The 17,820-nt window shown below is 41.3% G+C and overlaps 1 protein-coding gene across 4 annotated transcripts in view; it reads left to right on the top strand.

Moving 5' to 3' along the window:
- The window catches only part of CTNNA2 (catenin alpha 2), an 803,547-nt gene that overhangs the window by 658,783 nt on the left and 126,944 nt on the right, over nucleotides 1–17,820 (top strand). For all 4 annotated transcript variants that reach the window (XM_048846332.2, XM_048846333.2, XM_048846330.2 and 1 more), the window contains one exon: nucleotides 937–1,089. In XM_048846332.2, the coding sequence (XP_048702289.1) occupies nucleotides 937–1,089 (153 nt within the window). The remainder of the gene's footprint in view (nucleotides 1–936; nucleotides 1,090–17,820) is intronic.

Here is a 17,820-nt window from a genome sequence, read left to right as displayed (position 1 = left end):
TGAGACTAATGTCTGGTTGGACCTCCAGGCTAGATGGCTTCCAGCCTGGTGCCTTTGAGTTTGCTATTTTTCATTTTTAATAACAATTATACCCAAAAGCTTAAGGAAGTCTGCTAAAATATGTCTGCTATCCACACTATCATAGAGCAGTGACATCTCCAGGAAGAATTATTTAATATTTCAATCATATTTTTGTGCATTTTACAGAGACTAGGAAAGTCTGACATTGATTTGTACTTTGCAGAATGGCAGAGGACAAGTTTGTGCCATCACTCTTAAAGTAGTGGGATTTTTTTTTCAAACATGGGTATTTTTTTAAAGGAAGAACAGGTGTTCAATCTTTAATGGCTTGTATTTTTTCATTAAGAATACATTTTCTATACACTTGTTAATCCTGCCTGTGAAATGCATGGAAAAGTTTTCAGATTGTTCCTATTAGAGATTTGCTAATGAAAACGAGACACCATGCATGTGCCAAGTGTAATACTGAATACAGATTTCACATGAGGTCTGGAAATACACTGGCCAATATTTTAAAATGATTGCCTAAAGTTAGCCTCCTAAATCTACATTTAGACTCCTAAATGACCTGACCTGACTTTTAAAAGTGTTGGGTACCTAGCAGCTGCATTAGACATGCAATCCCTTATGTGTGTAATGCTTGTCCAGCTGGGTAGTCCCATTAAAGTCAGTGGAATTGCTTGAGTGAGTAAGGATTGCAGAATCAAGCCTTTAGTTATCTAGGTTTAAGTGCTACCAGAAATTCCTACAAATAAAAAAAAAATGCTACAAATCCATAAATACTACCAAAAAAACCCCCGTTGTACAACATTGAGATATGACAAATTTACTCAACTATAACTCGCTGATCAATATGCTGGAAATGTGTATCGATAACTCTTCAGTTATTTACTGCTCCACTTTCTTTTAACACAGCTACGGAAGGCCGTTATGGATCATATATCTGACTCCTTCCTGGAGACCAATGTTCCATTACTTGTTCTTATTGAGGCTGCGAAGAGTGGTAACGAGAAAGAAGTGAAGGAATACGCTCAAGTTTTCCGTGAACATGCCAACAAGTTAGTTGAGGTAAGTTATGCTGATGGCATCATTGGAGTGCATTGTCTTGTGAGGGTCAAGGAAAATGATAAATTAGCTGAAACGTTGGAGGCTTTTCCTGTGGGATTTAAGCAATTTGGGGTTTTTACTTGGGATGGTTATTTAGAAATCTACTGATTTGTAAAAATGACAGGCAGGGACAGCCCTGTGCTTTACTGTAAGATTAAACCAGCTGAACATGTGTTATGCAGAATTTCCTGTGTCTTGTCAATAGTGACTTGAGTAACAACAAGCAGATTTCAGTTAAACTTCACCAGCAGTGCAGTATAGTAGGCTGTCTTCTATACCAGGCAGGAAGCCAAATAGATGCTTCAGTGTGTTGTATCTGACTCTGATTGCTTAGAGAGCAAACTAGATTATTATTAGACTGTCTAGCTAAAATAGTGAAAGCATCATAAAATGGATAATAGTCTAAATCTGTCCATCTCCCCCACCCTGTGTGTGTGTATTATATATTATATACATATAGTGTGTATGTAAGTATATTGTTTTGTATAGGTACACACAAACTGGGTTTCTCTATGTTTTTCTTCTCTATATATAGACACTTTGCAATGTTAGCAAACTGTAACTGGTTTCAAGGATAGTACTGCAATGATTTTGTTCCTGAAACTGCCTCTTTCGAGATATAATTCAAACAAAACATGATGGTCAGGAACCTAGATGCCTATCGAACAACTTTTAACTAGTCAAACATGTTTGTTTAGCCAAGTTTGCTCTCCATGACAGATTAAGAACTATTAAAAAAATTCGTTTCTTGAACATATAAATACTGTTTAGTAGTTTTAGTCTTTGATATTATTATATGGGATTATTAACTCCTCTTTACTAGCACTGTTTTGAAGACTATGCAGCTTGTAGTAACATCTTTTATAACAATTCATGGTACATGCATTTTAATTAAAATTGGATAGTGCAGATTTGACACGGACTATTGGGTTATAATTCTAAAAAATGTTTTTTCTTAAAAACTGCAGGAACAGATTTTGATCTCAGTTATACTGGTTGGTTTAAATCTAAAGTTACCCATCTAACTGAGATCACAAACTGACACTTACTGTTTAAAAACTTGGGGCTTGATTCTAGACAGTGCTGACTGCCTACTACACTGGGTTGAGTACCAGCATCTGCAATGTGAGAAGAGGGAACTCAGCACCTTGCAGGGTTGGGTGCTTTGCATTAAGATAAACATGTATATTATTGCTATCTGGTGACTGGTGCAGTAGCAATGAAAAAGAAAATAGGGTCTAGGTACATTCATTTTAATTCTGCAAACATTACAACTGTGTTATGATTCTGAATCTATGATCATATTACACTGTTCATTTTTGTACAATGATGCTTTTGTGAACCTGGCTTACTATGTTGTATTGCACTCTTGATGACAATGGGATGGAATACCATAGTAAGTAGCAGGGTAAAAAAAAAAGTTCATGTTATAGATACTTCCTTCTTGAAGAATAGGTAGAATTCTGAACCTCAGGTGTGTAGGTTCATAGGAAATTATGCTCCAAGAGAACATGTCAATTTGAAATCATGGTTTACTGTCCATATACAGGAGTATATTCAGCTAAAATTTTCTGATCATTTGTATTTGTAGATGCATAAGGCATGTCATAGCAGCCAAGTTTTCGTGGTTGCTTGTGTCACTAATTTTGCAAATAAAAATAGATTATAGTGCTGCCCATCGCACTTACAAAATGTGATTTAAAGATTATATTTTCTTGATTAAGGAGCTAAAGATTCTCTCACAGGCAGAGGGCCAATGTCACCGCCTGTGGAGGCAGGCACTGCTCCAGTGAAGTCACTGGAGTTGTGCATACTTATGTCAGAGAGGAATTTGGCACCAGGAATCCAAACACAGTAGCATTACTACTGTCTCAGTCTGTGACTCTGGAGCCTGATTCTTCATTCCTTGCACATCCTACGGAGTTTAATGGGTTTTTTGGGTATAATGCAGAATGCAGGATCAGAACAGCATGTACTTGTGTAAATGTGACATTTTTGTAGACGTTTGGCCAGCCAAAGGGGAGGGATAATTCACTTTATGTGTATTCCAGTACTTTTCTAAGATATATGTTGCAAGAACTGGACTTCTATAAATTACCTTTCTTCAAAGATCTTCTGCAACATGCACTATAAAATCCTGCATTAAGGCCTTGGTTGACTATTTCTGTCCCTCCCATCTCCCTTTTATGAGGGAGTGGGGTCAACACTGTGCCTCATTCAGGAATACTAACCTCCAAAATGCTTTCTACTACCTTCTTTACCTGGATCATGAGTGATCATTTTACTAACTATAAATAGCTTTACCTAATTAGAAATTAATATTCTGCTTAAATGTGGGATTCCCAAAATCTAACATGAAATAACACTAATCAAGGGAAAATACTTGCCAAGTTTCCAAAATGTTTGCCGTACTTCAACACTTTGTATGTTTTTCTAAACTGTTTTGCAGAACGTGTTTTCGTTTCTTGGGAGTTAGGTGCCAACCTGTGTAGATACTCTGAAAACCGCATGAGGCATGCATTTGCATCTTTAGGCACCTAAATACCTTTGAGACATTGGCCCTTGGAAGATTAAATCCCATTTTCAGAAGTGACTTAGACACTTAGCAGCCTAAGTCTTATGAAAAATCAATGGGATGTAGACTCCCAAGTGCCTAAAGCCTTGTCTACACAGTGCAGCAATGTGCACCAGAGGAAGGTGAATTCTAAAGCACACAAATGTTTTGCACACTAACTGGCCCGTGTAGACCATATTAGTGTTCCCTAGTCTAGTGTTCATTCCCTTTGAAGCATCTGGCATTGGCCACTGTTGGAAGACAGGATACTGGGCTAGATTGTTCTGACCCTCTATGGCCATCCTTATATTCTTAGCTAAATAGTAAACTCTAGTAAATAGTAAACATCAACAACAAAACTGACTATATAAACAGATATTTTGGAGGGGCGCGGGGAAGCAAAAGGCTGCTGCTCTGGAAAACGACAGCTGAGCTCATTATGAGGCCGGAGTATGAGGGAGAATTGCAGCTGGATTTATAATGTGCATACAGTACCAAAGCTGGAACCTGTTGTTCAGAGAGTCATGTTATAAAATTCTGAAGAATGAAAAATGGCATAATTGAAAAGGGCAACTGACCCATAATCAAAATGTCACAAACTCTTCACTACATTGCACTATGGTAGTTTGTCCATAGCTATTGTCATTTGGAGAGGATAAATAAATTAATGGAATGGGTGCAACAATCTTGTCATTGATCTGATGGAGGACACAGCGAGTCTTTGTGAAAAGGAAATAAAGTTTCAGACGGTGTAGTTCTCAGTGTTTTTAATGGAAAGAGGGTTTCTGTACTTTTATTTTAGCATCTTGATGAGGAACATTGCTTCAGTGAGTATGGGCTGGAACATTTTTCAAGGGAAATATCAAGGACATTGCCAAAAAGATCAAGAATGGTGATGCTGTGCTGTATCTGAATGGTGTCAGTTTTTTTGACCTAAAAGGATTTCCACTGAGGACACAATAGAAAATGTTAGATGGGGCTTATAATAGATGTGAAAACTGTCTTCTGCATCACTAGAAGGAATGCATAGTAGGTTCACATGTGTGACCTATTCATTGCAAATGGTATTAAGTCCTTAAATGTTGGGGGTCAAAAGTTTCTGCTGGTACCATGAGCCTCAAGAAATTCTGAGCCCAAAGGGTTAAATTGACTTAAACTTTCCATTCAAAGACCAGTGAACCAGAATCAGTTACATTGTTCTGTCCTTAAATTTTCTTTCAACAATTGTTAATCTCACCATGTGTAGCACTTTTATTTTTAGCTGTTTTAAATGTTGTGCTGCATCTCTTCCCACTAAAACACAGCCCTTCCAAAAGACAGTGTCCTACCCACTTTGCATGAATATGAATTAATTTAAAGAAGGATTTTATGAAGCCCTACATGGATCTATCAGTTTCCTCCCATATAAACTTAAAGGCCAGGGGTGTCCAAAATAATCAAAGTCATCTACTAGAAGCACTTGTTGGGGGCTGGCCTGTATTAGTCTATGGTTTATGGTGATTAAAATTTGATATAGTGCAAGCAAATCAATAACATCACATGGTTGGACAGTAATTTGCAGCAGATGGGACCAAAGAACAACATTTCTATTTCTGTTTTTTAGTCTCTTTGTCTGCTAGGCTTACAGGAGCCTTTATTAACTCCTGACCATCAAGTTGTCATTCTGAAAAGTTTTTTCCTCCACATTGTCATGGAAGTGTAAGTGTCTTACTTAGTTTTTCTCTCCTTATGAAGATACTATGAGCACTGCCCTTCATTTCCTATGAGATATCTCATTTGTTGCTGCACAATTCAAATTGATCCTACAGTATTGTATGACATGGAAACATCTGAAAACTGGAAAGAGGAAGAAAAAGCATTGCTAGTATACTAGGAACAAATTGGGCAGTCACATCTGTTCAATAACTTCTTTACCATGCCAGCTAGATACGAGACATCTCTTAAGTCAATGGAGTTATTAGTCTTGATTTACGCTAGCATAACTGAACCAGAATCTAGTCCTACATTGTTTGTGTTATGCAAACCTCTCTCTGAAATATACTTCAGACGTTCTGAATAAATGAAAGGATGGACTGGAACTTCGAGGAGTTGACATACATCATTAGAAAGATATCTTTCATTGTCATATGAAGTCATGTTGTAGCCAGGTTAGTTCCAGGATATTAGAGAGACAAGGTGAGTGAGGTAGTATCTTTTATTGGACCAACTTCTGTTGGTAAGTGAGACGAACGTTGAAGCTTACAGAGCGCTCTTCCCCAGACCCAAAGAAGAGCTCTGGATAGCTCTAAAGTTTGTCTTTCACCAGCAGAAGTTGTGTATTTTCCACAATATGCATCCGATGAAGTGAGCTGTAGCTCACGAAAGCTTATGCTCAAATAAATTGGTTAGTCTCTAAGGTGCCACAAGTACTCCTTTTCTTTTTGCGAATACAGACTAACACGGCTGTTACTCTGAAACCAACAGAAGTTAGTCCAATAAAAGATATTACCTCACCTGGCGTGTAACATTTTAGAAAGATCATTTACATATGCTGCCAGCTCTTGGGATTGAATCATGGAGCAAGGTTTCAGCTGGTGTAAAATAGCAAAAATCCTCTGAAATCAATGGAGTGATGCCAATTTATGGCAGCAGAAATCTGGCCCATTATCTCGGTGTTACAAACTACTAATAAGCTCTATGAAGGAAAAATACAAATAAATGCATTCTTTGTGCTTTGATTGGAACTTTATGAATTCACAAGGATCACACTGGGCACTCACTTAAAGCTGTGTAAATCCAGATTAACAAATTTAATTCTGAAAAGTTAATTACTGAACAAGGAACATTCCCACGTAACATACTTTACAAAGCCTGACCGTCTGCGAAATGTTCTGTTCTGTTCATATTGTGCCCGTGTTATCTGAGTACCTAGGACTTTCCCCTCCACCCCCACCCTGAAGTAGTGAAGAGAAGGTGTCAATATTCTTTCAGAGCTTTTTTATCTCAGCTACCTTCATAAAAAATAAATACTTGTCTGGGTTTTCCTCCTTATATACTGATATGATTTGTTTTTTATATTTTTGTTTTCCCTGACATTTGACCTAGAATAGATAAGGATTTATACACTAAGGATATTCATAATTGATTTGCATAAATCAGCATTTGGAAGGTCATGGTTGCTTTAATTCAAGACCTGCAAATTGAGAGATTATTTTTAAAACTAAAGCTTTATGTCCACTGCTTCCTCTGTTCAACTGATTCATTTTAATTCAGCTTTCCATCTCAGACCTTTCCTCCTTGTGTTAGCAGCAGATGCTCTCAATCCTTATTAAACATCAGCAAAAATAATATATAGAAATGTGTTAAACTTCAGCGAGGCTAATTTGTTGTAATTATCAGTATGAAGTGAGCGTGAAAAGCTCTAATAGTCTGCAGAGTTATTTCTTCTGACTCACCACTGCAGCCAGGCTAAGTAAGTCTATTATCTCTACCTTGGGAGTATACAAGACTTTGGTTGTTCTGAAGCTGAGGGAGCTAGGAGCATAGATAGAGGGGCTTTTGGGGAAAAAAGACATTCCACTAGTGGCATATGAACCCAGAACCCTCCTCTGAACTGGTTCTTTTAACGCTCACTGTTAAAATAAGGCATAATTTCCTCCTGAAGGTCGAAACAGCAGACTGGACTTCTACATAGAGTGCTTCCACCGACGTGCACGGGCTGAAATTGTGGAAAAGCAGCATCACTTGCCCCATAACCTCAGCCATGCAGAACGCAATGCCATCCACAGCCTCAGAAACAACTCTGACATCATAATCAAAAAGGCTGACAAAGGAGGTGCTGTTGTCATCATGAATAGATCGGAATATGAACAAGAGACTTCTCGGCAGCTCTCCAACACCACTTTCTACAAGCCATTACCCTCTGATCCCACTGAGAGTTACCAAAAGCAACTACAGCATTTGCTCAAGAAACTTCCTGAGAAAGCACAAGATCAAATCCGCACAGACACACCCCTGGAACCCCGACCTGGGATATTCTATCTACTACCCAAGATCCATAAACCTGGAAATCCTGGGCGCCTCATCATCTCAGGCATTAGCACCCTGACAGCAGGATTGTCTGGCTATGTAGACTCCCTCGTCAGGCCCTACGCTACCAGCACTCCCAGCTACCTTCGAGACACCACTGACTTCCTGAGGAAACTTCAATCCATCGGTGATCTTCCTGATAACACCATCCTGGCCACTATGGATGTAGAAGCCCTCTACACCAACATTCCACACAAAGATGGACTACAAGCCGTCAAGAACACTATCCCCGATAATGTCACGTCTAACCTGGTGGCTGAACTTTGTGACTTTGTCCTTACCCATAACTATTTTACATTTGGAGACAATGTATACCTTCAGATCAGCGGCACTGCTATGGGTACCCGCATGGCCCCACAGTATGCCAACATTTTTATGGCTGATTTAGAACAACGCTTCCTCAGCTCTCGTCCCCTAAAGCCCCTACTCTACCTGCGCTATATTGATGACATCTTCATCATCTGGACCCATGGAAAAGAAGCCCTTGAGGAATTCCACCATGATTTCAACAACTTCCATCCCACCATCAACCTCAGCCTGGTCCAGTCCACACAAGAGATCCACTTCCTGGACACTACAGTGCTAATAAACAATGGTCACATAAACACCACCCTATACCGGAAACCTACTGACCGCTATTCCTACCTACATGCCTCCAGCTTTCACCCTGACCACACCACACGATCCATCGTCTACAGCCAAGCTCTGTGATACAACCGCATTTGCTCCAACCCCTCAGACAGAGACAAACACCTACAAGATCTCTGTCAAGCTTTCTTACAACTACAATACCCACCTGCGGAAGTGAAGAAAAAGATTGATAGAGCCAGAAGAGTTCCCAGAAGTCACCTACTGCAGGACAGGCGTAACAAAGAAAATAACAGAACGCCACTAGCCGTCATCTTCAGTCCCGAACTAAAACCCCTCCAATGCATTATTAAGGATCTACAACCTATCCTAAAGGATGACCCAACACTCTCACAAGTCTTGGGAGAGAGGCCAGTCCTTGCCTACAGACAGCCCCGCAACCTGAAGCAAATACTCACCAACAACCACATACCACACAACAGAACCACTAACCCAGGAACTTATCCTTGCAAGAAAGCCCGTTGCCAACTGTGCCCACATATCTATTCAGGGGACACCACCACAGGGCCTAATAACATCAGCCACACTGTCAGAGGCTCGTTCACCTGCACATCCACCAATGTGATATATGCCATCATGTGCCAGCAATGCCCCTCTGCCATGTACATTGGTCAAACTGGACAGTCTCTACGTAAAAGAATAAATGGACACAAATCAGATGTCAAGAATTATAACATTCATAAACCAGTCGGAGAACACTTCAATCTCTCTGGTCACACAATCACAGACATGAAGGTCGCTATCTTAAAACAAAAAAACTTCAAATCCAGACTCCAGCGAGAAACTGCTGAATTGGAATTCATTTGCAAATTGGATACTATTAATTTAGGCTTAAATAGAGACTGGGAGTGGCTAAGTCATTATGCAAGGTAGCCTATTTCCCCTTGTTTTTTCCTACACCCCCCCCCCCCAGACGTTCTGGTTAAACTTGGATTTAAACTTGGAGAGTGGTCAGTTTGGATGAGCTATTGCCAGCAGGAGAGTGAGTTTGTGTGTGTGTGTGTGTGTGTCCCCGGAAAAAAAAAGGGGGTGGGGCGCTGAGAAAGCCTGGATTTGTGCTGGACATGGCCCACCTTGATTACCATGCACATTGTAGGGAGAGTGGTCACTTTGGATGAGCTATTACCAGCAGGAGAGTGAGTTTGTGTGTGTGGTTTTTGGAGGGGGGTGAGGGGGTGAGAGAACCTGGATTTGTGCAGGAAATGGCCCACCTTGATTATCATGCACATTGTGAAGAGAGTTGTCACTTTGGATGGGCTATTACCAGCAGGAGAGTGAGTTTGTGTGTGGGGGGGTGGAGGGTGAGAAAACCTGGATTTGTGCTGGAAATGGCCCAACTTGTTGATCACTTTAGATAAGCTATTACCAGCAGGACAGTGGGGTGGGAGGAGGTATTGTTTCATGATCTCTGTGTGTATATAATGTCTGCTGCAGTTTCCATGGTATGTATCCGATGAAGTGAGCTGTAGCTCACGAAAGCTCATGCTCAAATAAATTGGTTAGTCTCTAAGGTGCCACAAGTACTTCTTTTCCTTTAACCGTAAAAGTAACTAATCATTGGGGGCCACTTTTTAAGGGATTCTTCCTCACTGACCATTTTGGATGTTCTTCTAAAAGATATTCTCTAGGAAATATTTTGGGGAAGTTTTTGGCCTGTGGAGTACAAGAGGTCAGATGATGATCACAATGGTCTCTTCTGGCCTTGGGATGTGTGAAAAAGCTATGAGACTTTATATTCAGCTCCTGCTGTTCACATTGGACTGGTAGCCCATTGCTAGTTTCTAATATCTGGGGATCCCCAGAAATTTCCCCTTCAACCTGTATGGCCAACTTCACTGAAAACCAAATTGCTGCAGGGGGGCCAGAAAAAGAGGTAGGGGAAGCAACTGACATTTTGTGACCCCTTCAGCTTCTTGAACACGCCAGGGGAAGAAACCTTATCGATAGAAGTGATAAAATAATAAATGTTTGAGTGTTAGAGACCATATTCATGTGAGAGTCCATTGATTTCTGCCAACATAGATCCTGGCAGAGACTCCGTGGGCTGGAAAGTGCCAAGGGCAGGTTATGGCTGCAGAAAATGGATGCAGTCTTCTCTCTGTGGTGAGCCACCACTGGAGTAAAAGTGTGGAGCCCTGGCCCAAGGGGCATGGGAGTTGGGGGGTTGGAGAGCATGGCCAGGACATTCTTAGATGTACTGTTTTTGCCCATTCCACAGCATCCTTCATTGGCAAGGCTTCTGTGAAGCTCTGCCATCCAGGATGGCTCAAAAAGTTGGAATTTATATCTCCCCTGTGCTTGCTCAGTAAATATATCCCTATGAATTTTTCACTTTGCATCCAAAATACTACCCTAAAAATAAACAAACCACTAACTTATGGGCACTTGAACATATGTGAAACTATCTGTATTTTCTTAGGCCCAAATAAATGTGTTAGTCTCTAAGGTGCCACAAGGACTCCTCGTTGTTTTTGCTGAAACAGACTAACAGGGCTACCCCTCTGAAACCTTTTTTGAAAAGTTTCTGATTCAAAACAGGAACATGATCCTCAGTCTGCCACATCCCAGATAAATGCCTTAGCAAAAGGGCTATAGAGGCACTCTCCCTGTCATTCCATCCTGACCTGAGAAACCTTCCCAATGTAATGTTTCGGTTTCTGTCAAAAGTTTCATTTCAACAAATCAGCTTCTTTTGCCGAGAAAACATTTTGTCGAAAAGCTCCCAACCAGCTCCAGTTCTGCAATCCTTTTACTTGCACGCTAGCTGGTACACTCCTATAATATAGCAGCCTGGGTCATTTAGACCATAATACCTCAATCAGGAGCTCATAGCACCATTTTAAATAATTGATTTTTATGTATCAGTGAATTAATGACAATTGTGCCTTAATCAGGGATTGAATTTGTAACTTCATTACACTGAAATTCCATACAATAGGGTAGCTGGCAGGCACCTAACTCTTAGGATTTCTACAGCAGAAAGCACTTCAGAGAGGCTGTATGTGTGACCCTTCCTATGGACAAGGGTCATGTGAAGCCTAGATGTCATTTCACTTAGAACTAGGCCCCTGTAATCTTGTCAGTCTTTTATTAACTGTCATGTTAACAATGTGAATAGAAACTCTTATAGCCGAGTCTTCTCTAATTACCCTTTAATAGATCAGAGAAGAAGGAAAACTCATTAGGGGTTGTTCTTAAGCTGTCAACATGTGTGTGAGTGAGAAAGAAAGAGAGACACACTTGTGTGATGACATGGTGAAAAATTCCCAACTCCCTGCCTGCCCTGGTAGGCAGAAATCAGTACTGTCAACCCTATCATTTGCCTGTCTTTAGTGACAGGTGCACTCTTTTTTTTTTTTTTTTTTTTTTTTTACTGTGTTTCCTTTATGCCATGTAGGAAGAATGAAAGTCTCTTCACCATTCAGCTAAATGATTACATTTACCAGAGGTACAGTTACTGCAAGCACTCTGGTTGACCATACTATTAGCTAGCTTCTTGGCAACATGGCAGGGAGTGATTTCTGCTCATTCACAGAGCCAAGGTGGTATCTGAACAGTACAGAGGGAAAGATCAGCAGGTGGAAATAAAGTTGGGATGAGAGAGGATGGCAAGTTTCTGTCCCTTCAGAAGTTGCACTTACAAGTCTTCTCCTCTGATATACCCACAGGTAGGGCTGCCTGGAAGCACCATTTCTGCTTTGCAAAAAAATTAGGTTTTGGAATTTGTTTTTATTTTGATGTGGAGTGAAGCTGAATCTTTTGTGAAAAAACACAAGAGAGACACCCCAGAATAGCCAATGGGTGTTTGCTGTGAATCAGGCAGAGTAGGGACCAAGACCTGGGGCTTCTATTTCCTAGGTGAGTGCCCTGAGCTATTGGCAAGGGGGAGTGTGTGGGATGGTGTTTCTGTCTCCTGATACATTTCCTCAAAAAGTTTAGTTTGGTTTAGGTTAGTTTACCCACGTCTGTTTTTACTACCGTTAACCCACACACCTCTTTGGGTGTGGCGCTCTGTCCCAGCTAGTGGCAACTGAGACCACTTAGAGATTAATGAGTCTGCTACAGCCTCAGCTAAGGGCCACATGGCTTTTGGCTCATGCAGCAGAGACTCATGCACTAAGCTCCAGAGGCCCCAGGTTTGATCCCGGCGACCGGGGTCTGTCAGTGTTACACTATCACATCACTCTCCATAACTTCTTCCTCCCCCACTGGCTCTTCTTCCCAGTTTGTCAGCCTGGCAGCAGGGACCAGTGACAGTGGGGAAGGAGGAAAGGCAGCCGTTAATGTGGGCTCCATAGCAGCTGAAGTAGCTGGGTGGAATAATTGTAGAAACCCTTCCCCATGCTGGCTGACAAACTGGATGTGGGAAAGTCCAGCAGGGTTTGCGCGAATGCTGCAACCAGAGCTTGACTATTCTGAGTGCCACCACTTACTTGCTGTAATATTGTGACTTTAGTGCTTATATTTTCAAAGTGTCCAGCACTTGCCTCCTTCCATTTGTTTCTCTTGGTCTCTTCTCTTCATTTCAACTATTTTTAATGTGTTGCTGAATACAGACACTTTGCCAATTTTCTAATCTCCAGCTGTGGACATCTAAGGGAGATACATCCTTTCTGAAGACAGGGAAAATGACTTTGCTGCTATTGTAGTTCTTCAAAGGTAGAATGTTCTAGAGAGTCTCACTTACTCATCTACTGCCCCATGCAAGAGCTGAAATGCAGGCTCCATTGAAAAATAATTCTGTCATTTGTGTCTATGATGACACTCTCTAACCACAGCTGCAGATGTTGATTGTGTTTCTTTAAAAGGGAGCAGTTTTCAGTGTGTTTTCAGCTTTACAGTTGGATTTGTTTAAAGCTGCCCGGGAAGCTAGTTTACCTTTTCATTTCTGTACAACTTATTTTTGGCTGGTTTTCTATTGAAATTTAGTAACACTACTATTTTTCAATTGATAGGCAATTTGAAATATCTTTCCAGTTGTGTATTTCAGATCTTCATGTGATTAAGTTGAGTCAAATGTGGAACATCACTCTGTCTTAACGCATATGATTTAGGATAGAAGCAAGGGGCTATAACTAGGAGCAAAGGGATAAAATTAAAGATGATAAATTAGGTTTGCTGCATAAAGGCATAGACAGATAAGAGATGAGACAAACACTGAATGGTGCTATACAATACAGCACAAAGGCTGAGTGACGTATGGTCAATATAACTGGAATGTTCATGGAATAAATATTTTGGAAGCTTTTTGGAAGAAAGGAAGAAGTAAACTTTCCATTCATTGTGTAGAAAGACAATTCATGCATAGAGTGGTATGGCAAAAGGTTCAAAGTTGGAGGAGGGAAGGCAATAAGGATGTTGCAGGGAACTGGAGGACTTACAGGAAAACAAGACGGCAAAAATATAAGGGACAGAATTCCCCATGCCTCGGAGGTCTTCCCTTAAAGTACTGATCAGACTATGGAATCTCACAAGACCACAGTTTAGGACAGTATGACTTCAAGCTAATAATGCACTTATTTATTTTGTACTACTTGAGTGAGAAGATATTCCTTCATAAAAATATAGAGCATTATGAATATAAGCCACCAGGCCAGATGTCCAACACAGAAATTAAACACTTATCTAAAATCATTAAGATTAGCATTTCCTACCCCAGATTAACCACAAGCCTAGAAATCAAATAATGGTCAGGACAGCCACTGAAGACCTAATCCTGTTCAGCTTTTTACAAGAAGCAATGTCAAGTTTATCCAGACCACCAAGGCCACTGCCCTACAAACACTCAGCTGCTATTCTTCTAGTTGCAACTGATTATCACACCCATAATTTATCCCTCCCAGGATGTACTTCTAAATCTGCAATGTCCTTATTTGAGTTGTGTTATGTCATTAGCATTATAAACTGCTATGCAGATGACAAGTTCAAAAATTAAGGTAGATGATTGTAGCAGCAAAAGCTTCAGCAATACTATATATGCTTGATGCATGATGGCCAGGAAGGGCTCCCAGATTACAAGATTGCCACGTCTAACCTACCTGTACACCTCATAAATTAGGATCACTAGCAGCTGTCTGAATGATTGCACAAATATCTGTGCTTGGGTATTTAAATGGGTAATTAAATCAGTAAGTTATAGAGGGATTGGATAGCTTAGGAGTTTACAGTGAAATATAGTTTGTTGCTTTCAATAACAATGCAGGTCATTAGTAACTGAAAGTTGTTACCATCTGATGGCTGTCTGTAGGCTTTCGTGAAATGAGCTGATCTCAGTCCAGTTTCAGTCCCAGCTTCCCACCCAACTTTCAAAATGTGGTGGATCCAAACCATATAGGGCTTTACAAATGTAGATCACTGTCTGCACCTAGAAGTGAAAAAGAAGTCAGTGTAGCATTAGGAGCACCATTGTAATGTACTATCTCCAATGAAATCCACTAAGCAAACAGGCTGCCATGTTCTACTCCAGCTATAATGTAGTAGTGGTCTTCATAGAATCATAGAATATCAGGGTTGGAAGGGACCTCAGGAGGTCATCTAGTCCAACCCCCTGCTCAAAGCAGGACCCATCCCCAACTAAATCATCCCAGCCAGGGCTTTGTCAAGCCTGACCTTAAAAATATCTAAGGAAGCAGATTCCACCACCTCCCTAGGTAACGCATTCCAGTGCTTCACCACTCTCCTAGTGAAAAAGTTTTTCCTAATATCCGCTGGACTCTTTCCAATTTTTCCACATCCTTCTTGTAGTGTGGGGCCCAAAACTGGACACAGTACTCCAGATGAGGCCTCACCAATGTCGAATAGAGGGGAACGATCACGTCCCTCGATCTGCTGGCAATGCCCCTACATAAACATTCCAAAATGCCATTGGCCTTCTTGGCAACAAGGGCACACTGTTGACTCATATCCAGCTTCTCGTCCACTGTAACCCCTAGGTCCTTTTCTGCAGAACTGCTGCCGAGCCATTCAGTCCCTAGTCTGTAGCGGTGCATGGGATTCTTCCATCCTAAGGGCAGGACTCTGCACTTGTCCTTGTTGAACCTCATCAGATTTCTTTTGGCCCAATCCTCTAATTTGTCTAGGTCCCTCTGTATCCTATCCCTACCCTCCAGCGTATCTACCTCTCCTCCCAGTTTAGTGTCATCTGCAAACTTGCTGAGGGTGCAATCCACACCATCCTCCAGATCATTTATGAAGATATTGAACAAAACCGGCCCCAGGACTGACCCTTGGGGCACTCCACTTGATACCGGCTGCCAACTAGACATGGAGCCATTGATCACTACCCGTTGAGCCCGACAATCTAGCCAACTTTCTATCCACCTTATAGTCCATTCATCCAGCCCATACTTCTTTAACTTGCTGACAAGTATACTGTGGGAGACTTTGTCAAAAGCTTTGCTAAAGTCAAGGAACAACATGTCCACCACTTTCCCCTCATCCACAGAGCCAGTTATCTCACCATAGAAGGCAATTAGATTAGTCAGGCATGACTTGCCCTTGGTGAATCCATGCTGACTGTTCCTGATCACTTTCGTCTCCTCTAAGTGCTTCAGAATGTATTCCTTGAGGACATGCTCCATGATTTTTCCAGGGACTGAGGTGAGCCTGATTGGCCTGTAGTTCCCAGGATCCTCCTTCTTCACTTTTTGAAAAATGGGCACTACATTAGCCTTTTTCCAGTCGTCTGGGACTTCCCCCGATCGCCATGAGTTTTCAAAGATAATGGCCAATGGCTCTGCAATCACATCCGCCAATTCCTTTAGCACTCTTGGATGCAGCTCATATGGCCCCATGGACTTGTGCTCGTCCAGCTTTTCTAAATAGTCCCGAACCACTTCTTTCTCCACAGAGGGCTGGTCACCTCCTCCCCATGCTGTGCTGCCCAGTGCAGTAGTCTGAGAACTGACCTTGTTCGTGAAGAAGAGGCAAAAAAAGCATTGAGTACATTCGCTTTTTCCACATCCTCTGTCACTAGGTTGCCTCCCTCGTTCAGTAAGGGGCCCACACTTTCCTTGACTTTCTTCTTGTTGCTAACATACCTGAAGAAACCCTTCTTGTTACTCTTAACATCTCTTGCTAGCTGCAACTCCAGGTGTGATTTGGCCTTCCTGATTTCACTCCTGCATCCCCGAGCAATATTTTTATACTCTTCCCTGGTCATTTGTCCAATCTTCCACTTCTTGTAAGCTTCTGTAGTATCTTCATGCAGAATGCATTTTAATAAACAAACCCTTTCTTTTAGAATGCTCCCAAAGATCTCCTCCACCTCCAGAATACTCACTCGTGGAGTCCGACAAGTCCTGATTCTCTCCCCATGCTTTTAATAGCTATATAGACCATTCAGGGGAACTGTGAGATGCCCTGGTCTCAAATGGCACTAATACACTGACAAAAGAAAACCAATTCTATCGTGCTTTCACTTCAGATGCAAATAGTACTATCCTCCCACTTGTCCCGATGTCTGGCCAAAATCAGCTTTAGCCTGCTAATTTTCATCCAGGGGCTGAACACTAGCAGGACAGAGGTGATATGTGTGGGAAGAACGAAACATTAAGAATCTAGTAATCACCATCAAGTCACCCTTTACCAAGGGAGTCTGACTATGGATCATTAGATTTATTTGAGTTGTTTTGGACTCCTCATTATTACTGGAGCCTCAAATAGATGTGGTTGCAAAAAATACCTTATTCCATCTGAGAGTATCATGTCTTAGCTGATGAGGATTGTGTACGAACAGTCAGGACCCACCAGACTAGATTACTTCAACTTTATTATATCTGGGTCTGAACACATGCATTTTAAAAAGCTTTAGTTTGTCTACTCTGTGCCCACCTGTAAGCACTGTGTTGCAGGTAGGAGACACAGACCTGTAGCTGTCATGGCAACCAGGAGATCCTAAGTGAACCCAGAAGAATCATCAGACCCAAAGACATTGAAATTGTAGAGTCCAACAAACTTGAGAGCTCCATTAGCTGCTAAAAAGTGAATTAGGATGGGAAATTTGAACTTTTAACAGATTAACACTAGATTTGTGCACAGGATGAATATTTGGCACTATGAGCGTGATCCTGCTTCCATTTAATTCAATGGCAAAAATCCTCCTTCAGTGTATGGAGGATTGATTGGGCCCTAATCAGCACCCTTGCATACTTAAGCTGAGAGAGAAGTCTGGCACTGAATGGATGTGGAGACAGACATATCCTCTCACCCGCTAGATGTGATTTTTCCACTCTCGGAGTTGAGCATTATTAGCGAGAGTCATTGTGTGGAAACTTGTGACTGCCACTGTCTATGCTGTATTCCTAAAGACCTCTATGCAGAGCACTACATTTACACTAAACAAAGAACTTGAAAATATTAAATAACGTAATGTACAGGACGGTGCACACTTCCATCAAAAAGTTTCCCAAATTTATTTCACA

The sequence above is a fragment of the Caretta caretta genome, chromosome 4 (assembly GCF_965140235.1).
Source record: "Caretta caretta isolate rCarCar2 chromosome 4, rCarCar1.hap1, whole genome shotgun sequence".
Taxonomy (NCBI): Eukaryota; Metazoa; Chordata; order Testudines; family Cheloniidae; genus Caretta; species Caretta caretta.
Note: the sequence above shows the minus strand (reverse complement) of the source record. Positions and strands in the feature narration are given on the sequence as shown.